The sequence below is a fragment of the Blennius ocellaris genome (genome assembly GCF_963422515.1).
Source record: "Blennius ocellaris genome assembly, chromosome: 12".
In the NCBI taxonomy this organism is placed as follows: Eukaryota; Metazoa; Chordata; class Actinopteri; order Blenniiformes; family Blenniidae; genus Blennius; species Blennius ocellaris.
Window position 1 is genome coordinate 2,242,803 of NC_137661.1, and position 14,789 is coordinate 2,257,591.

General features: G+C 43.9%; 1 protein-coding gene across 2 annotated transcripts; it reads right to left on the minus strand.

Annotated features, from left to right (window-relative positions):
• Nucleotides 1-278: 278 nt before the first annotated feature.
• LOC308137058 (kynurenine--oxoglutarate transaminase 3-like) lies at nt 279-14,239 on the minus strand. Of its 2 annotated transcripts, none has more exons than XM_080505622.1 (14): nt 14,107-14,239; nt 12,028-12,118; nt 8,992-9,053; nt 8,042-8,186; nt 5,360-5,509; nt 5,193-5,279; nt 4,721-4,843; nt 4,518-4,638; nt 3,183-3,259; nt 3,017-3,106; nt 2,758-2,944; nt 2,018-2,091; nt 1,846-1,932; nt 279-1,755 (listed from the first exon to the last, which is right to left on the minus strand). In XM_080505622.1, exons 2-14 carry the CDS (start codon nt 12,115-12,117, stop codon nt 1,699-1,701), a joined length of 1,350 nt encoding a protein of 449 aa, XP_080361748.1. In that variant the 5' UTR covers nt 12,118; nt 14,107-14,239; the 3' UTR covers nt 279-1,698. The 2 variants fall into 2 exon arrangements, with proteins under 2 accessions (XP_080361748.1, XP_080361749.1); XM_080505623.1 differs by having other exon boundaries at nt 14,059-14,159.
• Between the last annotated feature and the right edge of the window lie 550 nt (nt 14,240-14,789).

Here is a 14,789-nt window from a genome sequence, read left to right on the forward strand (position 1 = left end):
AGTATTGACTGACACATACCTGTATGCACATTGATGGGTACTATATAATGTACATATCAATACATTTATTGAGTATTTTGGGGTGCAAACTGATCCATTTATGATAAGGTATGCATTTATACCTAATCATCTGAATTTATAGACAACATCTCTATTGCATGTTCAAATGATTAGTCTTTCCTTTGTTGTTGGAAGCTTGTTCACACATTCTAACAAATTAAATTAAAGCACAAGTCACACAGGAGTACAGGCTGAAATTCACAAAAACTCAGAACAAATGTGTTTCACAGTTTTATTGAGATACAAACAGGCATAAAAGGCTCAGTTCAGGTCTTCCACATCACTCTGGGTGAATAAAGGCGTTAACGGGAGGAAAACAAGAGAAAATGAGAGCAGGAATGAATAAGAGGTTCACAGAAATACACTTCGATCAGCTCGTTTCAATTGGTGTTTGTAGTCCAGCAGAAAAATGTAAAACAAATAAATCCTTCAAGTTGTGAGTCAAGTCCCACTTTTCTTTCCAGCTGTAGTTTACCATAGGATTTCCATTATTGAGCTGATTGAGTCACATCAGGATCAAATCAGAGGTTTCAGTCAACTGTGCCACTTTCAAACTTCTACTCAAGCTGCGTGCTGCAATTTTAGAAAAAATATTAATTTATAATAAAAGACATTCGTTTAGATTAAAACTGTGGCCAGTAGTACTGCTGTATAACTTCATCCTGTACGAGTCGTTATTGATCATTACCGAGCTCCAGATATTATTATTTGTTCATTTCAAATATATGCCCAAGTATGATCGATACTAAATATAGATTCATTAGTTGTGGACCTTGGTTCGTTTTTCCAGGGAGCTAAAGAATGCAGACCAAACATGTAGTACCACTGTCAACCTGTGGGGGCAGTGTTGTACAGTATAGCTCATGTGCAACCAGCTGAAGCAGGGTTACCGACCCGCTGCTCTTTGCCAGTCAGTGTGCTGCTTTTAGATCCATCAACTTAAACCAAGTGTGGCTCTTTCCAACTAGAAATAGTTTGAATGCAAAACTGGGATTTTCTTTACTCGTACCTGAACGCATCACTCAGAACACCATGAGTGCAACATCCCTCTTGCTCACGTTGTCACACAGGTTAGCTCAAAACCGGCCTGAACAAGACAATAATCATAAACAACAGTTGAAAGTGAAGAAGCTGGAGTTACTTGGTGGATCAGACCCAGACAGCAGCTCTGTGAAGTTCCAGCATCAATAACTCTTTAACAAAACGTCATCAACACACATTTCTTTCTCGTCGGTGCGACGTAGGCAACATGCTATAAGCTCATTTTTGTCAAAAGTGTTTGGAGCAGCAGACACAGCATTGTTCTCTGTGAGCAGCTGGCTGTGTGACCCGTGCAGGGACCGTCTGCAAATTACAAACTGCTGCAAAAGTGAAGACGGATTCCACAAATTAGCCATCAAATTATCCCTACAGACCAAATGTAAATACCACCCAGGTTGAGAATACCCGTCTGGACCCGTCTCTTCCACATAAAACCTGCACTGCCCTCTACTGGATGCACTGATGAACAACCACATCAATGTCAATGGTGGTGACAATATTTGAAACACTAGTAAAGGAAGCATATTTGGGCCTTTAATTGTTCTAATTTCAAGTCGTTCAGTTCCTTTCAGCTCTTTCCAGGTGATCAGTGTGACTTTAAACCTTATTCCAGTTTCTCAAAATAGCCCCTGCTGCCTCTAGAGTGCTGTCTTGCTGTAAGGGGGGAAACAAATAATGTGATTAATAATACAGAAAAAAAGAGAATCATTTTTACCACATGATTTTAGAGGTTTGTTGTTTTACCTTAATGAAGCAAAAGCGAATATATTTCTCAAAATCTTTCTTGGACTCATCTCCAACAAACGCTGTAACAGGAATAGCTGCCAGTTTCTGTGGAAGTTACAGTTATTTTTCAGTAAAGCAAGAAAAACATGAGGCAGAAATGTGTTAGAATTTGGCATAAACACCCGTGGACCTTTTCTTTAATCATCCACTTGACGAATTTGTAGTCGTAGGCTTCATCGTCAACGATGTGGGACAGGTCCTGATCTGCAACGATCACAGAGCAGAGGGAATATTCACTGGGGGGCCGAGGACCTTCATCAGCAACTGACTGAACCTGCAATATAAGCTCAGGCCACATGAGGGCAGCACAAACAGGTTGGTGGTATAAGAACCCTTCTTTCTGAAGACATTCACCAATGAGCATCCAATCTGACATTAGTAGTTTTTAATCTCGTGTTTATGAGATAAGAGTTCATTTACATCTAGCTCATTGCTAAATAAAACATTTTCATATCATACTTCTGTCTTTCTCCGAAGTGATGTTGGATGTTTGTGAAGTGTGTGTCTGCTACTTAACAACCGACAGAGATTCACTGCATCATTTCTGTACCAACAACGCAGATTCACTTTGACCTTCAACTGAACATGTCCCATACGTTGTAAAAAAAGCAAAAAGATACATGGTTTAATTCACATCTCAGCTTCAAGAAGTGTCCTCCAGCTTCTCTCTCGTTGCTTCACTAACAGTGGACAAAGGATCGACAAGCTACAAAGACTGCAAAACACGTTGCAGGCTTTAGAAGGCAGCCCCCCTCTCACTGTGGGTGGGTTTCCAAGAACGAGAACAATAACATCGTTAAATATTACACCAACAATGTGTATTGAATGTGAAAGCAGCCGTGTTGAGCACTGAATGCTCCAGTGACTCACTGAGGGACGTCACGTCCACGAGCATGAAGTATCCTCCCTCTGGGACGACGGGAGTCATGCCCACCTCCTGCACAATGGCGGCCATGCGGTCCCGCTTGCCCTGCAGCTCCTCGGCCAGCGAGGAGAAGTAGCAGTCGGGCCGGCCCATCAGCTCGTAGTTGATCAGTAAACCCTGCGCCACGGCCTCCTGGAGGCCGACACCGCAGGACGCTGGGTTACAGGCACCCGGCCCTCGATGGCCCAACACTGGGAGACTTACCTGCAGAGGAGTGGGGCAGGTGTACATGGTGTTCTGCATGACCGTCTGGAGGTGCTTCATCAAGTGCTCAGGTCCGATAGACCAGCCGAGCTGAAACACAAACGTGCCGCCGTCAAGCACCGGGACATGTTGAGGCACGGCTTTTTATTCAAAACACTTTGCTTACTTTCCACCCTGTGACGCTGAATGTCTTCCCTGCGCTGCTGATGGTGATCGTTCTGTCCCACATCCCGGGGAGAGTGGCTGCAGACAAAAGGAACTCTTTGAACTCCTGAGATCGTGTCTTCACCTTGAGTCATGAATTTCTATAAATCAACATCTTAAAGAAACTCGACTGCTTCCATTTGGAAAGTTGAATTTCCTTATTTTTTAGTATTCTGGGTATTTCTTAACTTTCTGGAGGTCTGGGAAACGAGCTTTTAAGTCACGACAGTGGGATTTACGCTTTTATTATGTCATGAATGTTCACCTACCTACATTTTACGTGCAAAATTTTAAAAAAGTGGAACTATAAAGTTGTGTTTTTCAATGCTACAAAGGTTTTTCTTCCGTTGTCACGTGAAAACATTGTTGTGTAAATGGGGCATAAACAGAGAGGGAAGCGACTCTGCCTCCCGAGGCGTCGTCCTCCCGTGTTTCCATCATCAGTACATCCTCAACGTCTATTTCAAGTGTGCTTGTGTTGTTGTGCAAAAATTCCAGCTGCTAGTCCTACAATTTGATTCTTGAAATAATTAGGAAGACTCACAGATGGCACAATGATTTTGAGCTCAAGTAGGCCGTCGTCTGAGAGATTATGTCTTTCACTTTCAAGTGGATGGGCAGTGTTCGAGTGCCACTTGATGGTAATTTTTGTGATTTAGAGATGGAAATGTTTACACTCTGCTAAAGTGCTATAGATAATTGACAATCCAGAGTGGGTGCTGATTGACAAACCCAGAACTATACCTTTAAAGCAGTGATTTATGAGCCAAATGTCAGCAATTGTAAACCATCAGAGGAACCGTCTCTCTTCGCAGAGGTAACGTATAAATGCAAGGAGAGGAACAAAACGTTAGTGTTGCCAGACATACTGAGGGCAAAGCGACTCAATGGAACTCCAGCTGACGTTAATCCCTGGATCACAGATTAGACACCGTTGCCAGAGCAGATGTGACTCTTCTGTCACTGATTTGAACTCTGGAAGCCAACAAGTGATTGTTGTGTAAAGCAACGGTTGAAACACAAAGTTTACCGGGACACATAATAGAACCTGGTTCTTCACACACTTTACAGCTGATAACAGTAGAAATTGGCGACAATTTGAAAAAGTTGATCTGTCCCACGAGAAGGGGCAGTTCCTGACAAGTTGGCGCCCCCAGGCAGGAAGAAAGATTCATTTTGTCTTCGTGTTTCACAGAAGCAGCACAATCAACATGTTGTTTCAGTCTGAGGGGGTTTTAGGCTCCGTCACTGTCTGCCATCTCTGGGAGGAGACCCCCCCCCCCCAATGAGAACATACCGATCTTGATGTGCTGGTGTCCCTTATAGACGAGCCACTCGTAGACCTCGTCGCTGAAGCACAGAGTGTCGTGTTTAATGCAGAGGTCTGCGATCACCTGCAGCTCGCTTCTGCTGAAAACCTGTGTGGACAGAAGAAAGCGGTCAGTGAGAAAAGTGGTTTTCTGGTCCAATCGAAAGCGTGCTGATTGCTGGAACACGAACCTTCCCGATCGGATTGTTGGGGGTGTTGATGATAATGGCCTTCGTCTTTGAGGTGAATTTACTGGCCAGCTCATCCGGGTCCAGATACCAGTCGGCACTCGTGAGAGTCTTCTTTCCAGATTTCTATCATTTTGGAGAAAATGATTTGTGTCATCGAATAAAAAAAAAAGAAAAGAAAGGAGCATTGAAATCTAATTAACTGTTTTATTCAGTTTGAGGGGAAAGTTAATCAGAAATACTAACAATTACTACTAAGCGTGACATCTTTTTATTCAAAATCAGATCAATGAGATTTATAAAGACTTCTCATCTGACAAGAGTCCAAAACTGAAAATAAACATGTAATAAAAATCCACACAGCTGTGACTTGCGCTGTCAGAATTTGTTTGTACAACGAGGAGTCAATAACTTGATGCCGTCATAAAAAATGGATAAGAAACCACTTGGGTGGTTGTTGTGAGGACGATCTTACCAGGCGTAACGGGATCAGCACCGGTTTGGCTCCGGCCATTCGCACCATGGGTACGTAGCAGTCGAAGAAAGGCTCGATGATGATGACCTGAACAGGAGTGTGACACGGTAAGTTACATTACGTGTGCTGGACTGCAGCTCTACGGCCACGACCCACTGTCAAGTCACCTCGTCCCCTGCTTCCACCAGCCCTTGTATAGTGCTGAACAAAGAGCCGTATCCCCCCACTGTGACCAGGATCTCTTTCAGGGGATCAATCGCACGTCCGTGCACCTTCCCGTACACCTGGGAGAGCGCCTTCACTAGAGGTGGGTGACCCTTTCCAAAGAGAGCACAAACCAAGTCAGTAGAACGCAGGAGAAAGAAAAAAATCTGTTTGAAGATGTTTATTTGTCAGCCAGCAAAACCAGCCAAGAATGTATAAGACGTGAAACATTTTAACACATTTTATACAGACACACTCCCTCCATCCAGCTCTCTTCTTGCTTGTACAGTGATACCAGCAAACATTAAACACCTTTCTTAGCTTTCAATGTCATTAATTTCATTTAATTAATTTCATTTAATTAACTACCAGCCTCAAATAGTAGTAACATGCTTATTTTACAAGCACAATTTTACTTCTTATACTTCTTAACTGCAATGCAACTTAAGATCCTAATGGTGAAAAGTATTTATGGCCTGAAAAATAACAGAAAGAAAAGGAACTTTATTAATCCTCTCTACGCCACTACTGTCCCAATAGTACGACGTAAAAACTATTTGACCTGCAAGTGCAAGTCTTGTACAAACATAGATTTCAGTTTTGTAATGATTTAACTGTCGCCGCCGACACGTTAATACGATTCTAGATTATATCATTATCAGCAATCAGCAATATTTTACCTTAAAAATATTGGCATATCAGCTATGGGCACATATCCAATATTGTGCATCACTAATATACGGTGGCCTGCCAGTGCAAAATACTACAAACTACAGAAAACACTTCCAAATCCCCAAAAACACTTCCCAATTCAAAAAAACACTTCCAAATAGAGAAAACACCTCCCGAACAAAAAACCCTTCCCAGTCCATCACAACACAACAGAAAGGTGTGGCGCCTGCTGACGCCAGTCGTCACTGCTGCAACTGACTCTTTATTATTGTAACCACAACAAACCCTGCAATCATAAAAGCCCCGTCTCCACCGCACAAAAAGTGGCGGCCTCGACCGGTCTAAACCGCTCCGGCCCGCGTGTCACGACAGGAATGCAGTCTAAACCGCTCCAGACCGCTCTAAAGGCGGCCGCTTTTCTGCTCCCCTTCCGTTGTGGTACCAGGACCATGGAACGGGTCTGAGGTTGAGGAGCTGTCTGCTGATTGGTCAGTGATTTACTATACGCCCTCAATATGTTAATGTTCCGGCTGAAGCCTCTGCTGTCAGTGTGGTCAGCTGTGCTCTGGTTGTTTTTATTTTCATTTTCTTTTCTTTGCTGCTCAACTTTAGTGTTTGTTGTGAAAGAGCGGACTTGAGGCAGGGGGAGACCGGGGGGAGGGACTTTGCATCGCGTTGGAGTTTTCTGTTTGCAGCATAGCGCTGGCCGTGGCGCTGATGTGCGTCCGGGACACGGGAGTCTGGAGCTCTCGTCTCCGGCGCTGACCGTGCTCCGGCAGCTCCGCTTCCCAGAGGCGGTCAGCGTTCTGTTCAGCCGCGGTTAGTGGCGCTTTATCGCGGGGACGGACCACGGAAGCCATGAAAAGGAGCTCGGAGCTCGGCGCCTCCGTGTTCCGGCGCTGTGCTGCCGGACCGCGATCAGCGCCGGAGTGGAGAACCTCCTATGTTTGAGCAGAAAGCTCAGACTCCCGTGTCTGTGCCTCAGCCAACCGGGGGGAACGCTCCGGCCACTTGCCCCGCCCCCCAGCGCTCGAGTGCGGGGCAAGTCGCCCTAAGTTGCCGGCAAGTGGCCGGAGGTTTCGCTCTCTCACAACAAACACGGAAGCGGCTGCAGCTCTCCGCTGCAAAAAATAACCGCTGCAAAGTGGAGGATGTAAACCACAACAGATGATTCACAAGATCTAGATCTGACGACTTTCTTTTCTGTTGTAATGTGACATTTCTGCGGAGCTCATAAGCCCCGCCCACTTTTTAAGTTCCTCTCTGCAGTGGGGACGCGACCCAAAATTTCGGTCGGGGTCTCTCTTCCGTACCGTTCCGCTCCGTCCCGGCACTTGTGTGCGGTGGAGACGGGGCTTTAGAGTAATTGAACAGAAGCACGCATGTTTTCGCAACGTCTCCATTGCACTTAATTCTATTGACCACTAGATGTCCTCCTTGAGCACGGTGTGTCATTGAAGCCTGTAATAATGAAGCAAGTTTAAAATGAACTATCAAAGCGTCAATCAAGCCTCGAGCCGCCGTCAGTCCCTGTCGGCCAGCATGACCACTAACTCTATTGTCTCTTAACTATGGAAGACGGATCTAACCATCGTCGACGGATCGTGCTTCAGCGAGCAGCAGTGGCTTCCTATCACAGAGACGGACTGTGCTGCTGGCCAATCAGTGACGACCCTGCTATCAGCAGGTGCCTCACGTTTCCATGGTGTTGTGGTGAACTGGGAAGTGTTCTTTTGAAGTTTGCCGTGTTTTACAATTACAGAAAAGTAATAACGCTAAACATTTGCTCTCTCGATACGTGAATGTGAAGCAGATACGTTGAACTTTTTTCCTCATTTAATTTAAACATGCAATAGTGTGATGTCATACACGTGACAGCCGAGCCTCTTTAACGCAGCTGCATTCATGATCGTCGGACTACGAGACGACCAACTGAAACCAGCTGAATCGGTTGAGCGTGTCTGAAAACGTACAAAGCCTCTGGTGTACTGGTTCATCCTGTCCACCAATGCGGCCTTGGCGAGGGCCTCTTTCACATAGGAAGGTGGGGGGATGTCGGGGAAGCCCTGGCCCAGGTTCACAATGGAAGGGTCCGCTGCCAGTGCAGTGAAAGCCACCCTGAAGCAGCACAGGAGCAAACAAATCTCACCATGTTTATATACAATCACTTGGCTACGCCCGCTGCGTTCGTCCTGCAAAGCCTCTTTGTCCACCATCAAAAGACATTAGAAAAAGAAAAACATCCCACACAAGTTGGCACTAAGGACTTGCTTAGCGTGACCGAGGAAAGACCAAACAACGACCGACCTTGAAAAGCAAGTTTGACATTTTATTAATTTTTGTTTGGTTCAATGGACCAACTTCATATTCGGGTGACTGATTTAGACTTTCATGCACTTTTCCAGGAGTTTGATTAATATCAGATAAACTCTGTTTTAAAAAGAAACTAAGAAAAACCACCCTCAACATTCATAATCTCTTTTCTTCCAGGCACGCTGGTCGTTATACGATAGTGTTTCAGTCATTTGATGTGGCTCAGTGATACAAAGCTCCCGCATGTCAAGCATTTACATTTGTAAATTTCAACAGCCTATAACTTCATAACCTCGTAAATAAAGTGATAGAACACAATTCCCAGTTGTGTCACAAATTGAATGTAATGTTTAATGTCAAAAGCTGGTTTGACGAGCTGTGAAACAAAACACAAATATCAAAAACGAAAAGGTTGTATTGAAGAAGCTGATCCAAGAGGAAGATTGTTATTGAGGGAATAATAAAGAATGTACACACAAAATATTAACAAGTACCATCTGTGCTGTTGTGCCTTGCTTCCGTGTGGCGACAGCGTCGTGCAAAAAAGTCAGAACATAACCTTAATCCTGATTAATCAATATAAAGACACGTCTGAGTCGCCTTCACTCACCACACGTTCTTGTCCAGCCCTTCGATTCTTTTGGTGTTTGTGTGCCGTGACATTATTGCGCGCTGCAACATAAAACCAACAATGCTAACAGTTAATTTACGTTCAGGTCATCAGCGACGGCAGCTGTTTCACAGCTGGATAATAGTGTTTTGATCAGAACCAATAAGTCAAACAATGAAACGGAGTGGCAGAGCAGCAGGAGAACGAATAAAACAGAGCAAGCGAAGGTTTGGATTCTTCATGATGGGCTGTTGTTCTAAGTTTCCTGGAAGGGTGAAGGATTATTTGTCGTAAAACAATCCAGTCAATTTCCTGTGGACGAGCAGATCATCTCCAGAAAAGTCCCTGCTCTTGCCACAAATACAACAAAATGCACAGAACAATAGACAAACACTTCATGTTCAGAACTCGTAAAAACAAAAAGAACTTTTATCTCGACGGAGACACTTTATTTGAGCCCCGTTTACGCGACATTTCAAATGAAAACAGTGTTTTTGCGTTTTCGTTTTAGGAAAGTTTCAAGTTTCTACTGCAATGTTTTGAAAATGATGTCCGTTTGCATCTAAACAGCAAAAACACTGACAACCGTGTTGTTTTCATATTCATATGAATATATATTCATTTCATATATTTCATAGTGGGTGCTGTTGTTTGTTTTATTTTCTTATGAAACCACAGACACATCCATGCAGAGAACGATGCGCTATAAACATTAACAATGGCCGGTACAGACATTCGAATGGACAAACACCCAAGTTGGATTACTTTTACCGATGACTTCCCCGTTTCCACAGAGGTGGAGGAACGTTTTCATGTAAACGGGGCCTGAGAGTTCCGGCCCCGGACGAAGAGTTTGGTTCCGCTCTTTCGATAACTGTTGCCTTGATTGCTGAACACCTAAAGTACTGCCGAGTCACTCATGTTGTCATTGCTTCTTCTAAGTAGACCTCGTTTTGTTTAGTCAAGGGTGAATAATTGCTCCAAGGTGTTTTTTTGTTTCTACTTTTCTGAAGGAAAACTCCCTCTCACTGAGTAAACGTGACCAACGTTCCTGTCTGCAACGACGTTGACCTCAAACCAATGAGGCCTCTTTAACAGTGTGCCTGGCTGAAATTAGTTTTGTTATATTTCACACTAGATCTCACTCATGACAGATGAACTCCAGCTCATTTAGGCTTTTGTTTTCCACCTCGACCTGTTTTGGATCATAATTTTACTCCGTTACCTAACGTACCCCCCCCCCCCCCCCCCCACCCCCCCCCTCCACTGTGTGCTGTAATAGTACACCAGTAGTCTTGCTACAATTTGACAAGGTGTACACATGAATCATTCATCCATTATAACAGTGTTGAAAAGTGTTGAAAAGTGTTGAAAAGTGTTGAAAAGTGTTGAAAAGTGTTGAATCTGGAGGGAAATACCGCATTCTAATAAACGTTTCTCATTTTCAATGTGATAAATGTTCATTGGTTATTTGAGCACAAGTAACATCACCTGGTTGTAATGGTACTAACTGGGAATGCAAAGATGCAGATACCAGTATCAGGTACTGCCTCCGATACCGCTCGGTGTAATCGTATTCATGAAAGCTCCTCAATACTACCTGTTGAGGATTACAGGACGTTATGCATCAGCAACTTCAGCCACCGGTGCGCAAGAGAGCACGCGCCATGTCAGCGGTTTGGAGATTTGATATTATTGAGAATGACAAAGTTAAACATAGGAGGAGAAAGACAGCTCAGATAAACACCAGCAACTGAATCACCAGACATGTGGAGCAGCAGTGGTAGACCCACACAACATGCTGCATGCTGAACATGACTAAAGTGTGACTGACACACATCAGTGAGCTCAGTCGCTCGGTCTACAGTACAGATCCTGCACCGTGAGCGTATACGCTGCGTACTGCCCCAGGTGGAGGGTAGATGCAGTAGTAAAATACTGGAGCCTTTAAGGCTATAGGATGGGAGTAGAAAACTGTCCATAACTCCACACTTAGTTGGCGGACGGGTTTCAAATATGGTAACGCCTGGGGGGTGTGGTTATGTAATTTTTTTTTTTTAAAGAAAAAACGAGACAGAGAGAGAGAGAGAGAGAGAGAGAGAGAGAGAGAGAGAGAGAGAGAGAGAAAATCAACAGAGTTTTCTCTCTGTTGATAAAGTACTTGATCAGTTATTTATGGATTGCGACCCTGAGAATCCTGCGAGCCTGAGCTCAGGGCAGAGAAACTCTGACTTTACAGCTTTGAATCCTCTCACTACAGAAGTGTAACAAAAGTCACGTGTAAAAAAAAAAAAAAAAAAAGGCAGCCAATTGTGAAGCTGCTCAACGTGCAGCTGGTGACTAGTCTGTATTTTCAGCACTTGAAGCCGAAAACGTAGACTTTTCAACTACAAATATTGTTGTACGAGTTGACAAATCTGATTTCGTGTGCAAATTCTATTACAGATGAACAGATGTTCTTACACATTTAAAGCCTAATCACAAATGTTTACAGGTTGAAAACTTTCACTTTGGACAGACGACTCTCCATATGCACTGACAAATAATTTTGATAAAATAATGCCCCCGATATCTGTATCGGTCGGAAACAGTTATGGTGCATCCCTAATTCATGGCATTTTATAAGTACGTACTTGTATCGGTACTCGTACTTTTCCTTTAATAAAAGTTTCATAAAGTGGATCTTTGTACAAAGTAGTAAAACTGATTCGTTTGTGTCTCATTGTTAGATACTGAGGTAACTTAAGGATGTTGTCGAACTTTCCTCTCTTGAGACAAAAAGTTTGTCAATCATTGATCTCAGAATTGTGCCCCAAACATAATATTGTGTATTTTCAGTCAAAGTACGCACAGCTGCTTGACCTTCAGCCCCAACAATAGCCTTCAGCCACGCCGAGTGTACGACATTACATTCTCATTCAGCATGTGTTACGTCGCAACACTCCTGACAATAAAATCCACAATCTTTGCTCAAACATTCCTGAAACCCTCGACGTGACATGCAAGATGGTGAAAGCGTTGGAGAAGTCAACTTACTTGTGAAGTATAAAACCTCCTCCTGCAGGTTCCGTGAGCCGTATGACATACGAGAGTGGAGGTGTTCAGGATCTGCCGTGCGAAGCTCATGCTGCATGGGAAAAGAGACGGAAGTTGAAACACAGCAACTCACAAAACTCATTGAAAATGTCTTTTTCTGTCCATGTACATGCTTCCTCCTTGTTACGCCACAGATCTGTTTGATTCAGGTTGTTGCATTATGCAAAAGTGACCTTTCAGCGTTCACGCATCATTTCTTTTGTTGCAGGTTGGCTTTTATGAAATGGACTTGATTATAAGAGTGCTCTCTTCTAAAGACATGCTCTAAAGGAGTGGTTCCCAAACCATTTTATGACTTAATTAGCTCCAAGGAGAGACACTATTCAGTGTATTACAAAACCTGTGAAGCCAAACGCAGTCGGACACACCCAACCTCTCCAGGAAGAGGTTTCCTCGCTCCGTTCTGGAGCCTAGAACGTTGACGTGTGGTTGAAACGGTCACAACCACCAGGAAAAGGGGAAGGGGAAAAAAAGCACTGAGTAAATGTCGATGCATCGAGTATAAAAGCGTTTGGCAAGAAAACGTTCCATTGTTCACTTAAAGCAGAGCGAGAGCTGGATAGAAGTAAAGCCAAAGTGCAAACCTGGAACTGCTGCACAACATCAGCCAGGCTCTTCCTGCAGCTGCTGATCAGACTTGCACGATGTTCAGGGGGGATTTTGGGTGACTGTTTCTAGCAGAACTGCTTTTTTCGTCAGTTTTCTTAAGATGTCCTGCTTGAATGGCCATTTGAATCTCCTTGAGTGAATCAAATGGACTTTAACCCCAGTCAGTGTATTACTAACTATAACAAGTGCAACATACTGTATACAGAAGTGTATCGCTATTTCACGGAGTGAATGATTGTCAAGGCTATTTTATAGTTTTGATTGCAGCTTCAACAATAAAGTGCAGGTGGTATTAATGAATAACAGCCATCATCCAAATAGCTGGCAGCATTTTAAGGCTGAATACACTCATTGTGCGTGGCTGTAGGACACTGGAACTGACATGGACTTTATTTCTAAGGTTAAATGATAACCAATGTTGAGGGGGGAAAAAACAACAACATTAATGGTTTCACAACAGGCTTTCCAAAACCTGCAGCAACTTAAATGCACGTCATATAAAAGAATGTGTCTGTCATGGTCCAGGGTTTGAATCTCTCCCAACAAATCCACATTCCTACCCGAACCAGGGTTTGAATTCCTGATCGACAATCTGTCTGTCCTGTCCTTTTCTATTCCATAACCCAAACCGGAACAGCAGCCAGTCTCTACTTCTGAGTCTCATTCTGCAGAAAATCTCCATTTCTGAGTCCAGTTCTGCAGGTTTCTTCAGTGAAATGGAGTTTGTCCTTCCCACCGTCTCCTCCGAGACGTACTCAGGTGGAATTGTTGTTCTTTTCCTCTGTAAAGTACTTTGAAATGACTGTGTTGCATTCTGCAATATAGAAAAGCAATTGAATTAAATTAGCGATTTATCACGTGACAATTGGTCTTTCTCTTTATATTTCACCTTCAGCAGTAACACGAAACACAAAGTGGAGTTTACTCGCGTGACCTACTGGGGATCTAATCTGGGCGCCTGTGATCTCTGAAGTAAAATAAGTTTGACCTCGTGAATTGTGAGTAAATATCGTTCAGCAGGTGGTGCCAGTGTGACTGAGTCCTGATCTCCACTGCAAGGTGACACGAACGATCCCTGAGTTGTTAAAACAGCTGGAAACAAACCGCCTGTCAGAAACTACAGCCCCATTCACACACACACACACACACACACACACACACACACACACACACACACACACACACACACACACACACACACACACACACACACACACACACACACACACACACACACACACACACACACACACACACAGGCTAAAGCTAACCTGCCGCCCGCACTAACGGTAAACAGTGCAGTGAGCAGACTAGCTGTCCCGTTAGCTTTAAAACCCGCCACGTCGCTGAGGAAACACGTACCGTGGCACCGCCCGGGGATTAGTCACCAGCTCTGCTACCACAACTTACATGCAGTGAGTGGAAAGAGCAATGAAGCGGGAGCTCGGGGGTTTGCAGCCGGTTCGAATAGGAGGAGGAGGAGGAGGAGGACGAGGAGGACGAGGGACAGTCCGCCACAGGCTGGAGGGAGCGCTGCTGCGTTCATGGTCTGTCGGCATAAAAGGCTTTTCACGTGACAGCCGAAGACTCAAATCAAACTGAAGCACATTGCAAATGCGAAGTGCTTCTTGTTTTTTGCAATATATTTTAAATTTTAAAGATAAGAGTTGAAATTGCGGCGTTTGGTGAAAGATGATAGTGGAAATAGTGGATCTAATTTGTCCGCTGAATAGATTTTAGCTGATTATGAAACAAACGAAGGATTGTGAAGGCATCACCGTCAAGCGATAGTACCGGGTAATAGCGTGCGTCCGCGGACACACGCACGCACGCACTCAAACACACACAGTGGAGTTTAAGAGTAGTTAATATGATTACATAAGACAGTGTTTTCCAACCTTTTTTGAGCCAAGACACACTTTTTTCTTTGGAAAAATCTGGAGGCACACCACCAACCGAAAATGTTAAAATGTGAAACTCTGCAGTCTATATTAACAATATAAAGTCATTTTCATCAACGCTTTATCAACAGGAATCAAATAAATACAGACAAAAGTATTTCCCAATGTCTTTTTTTAATAGTGACTCCCTCA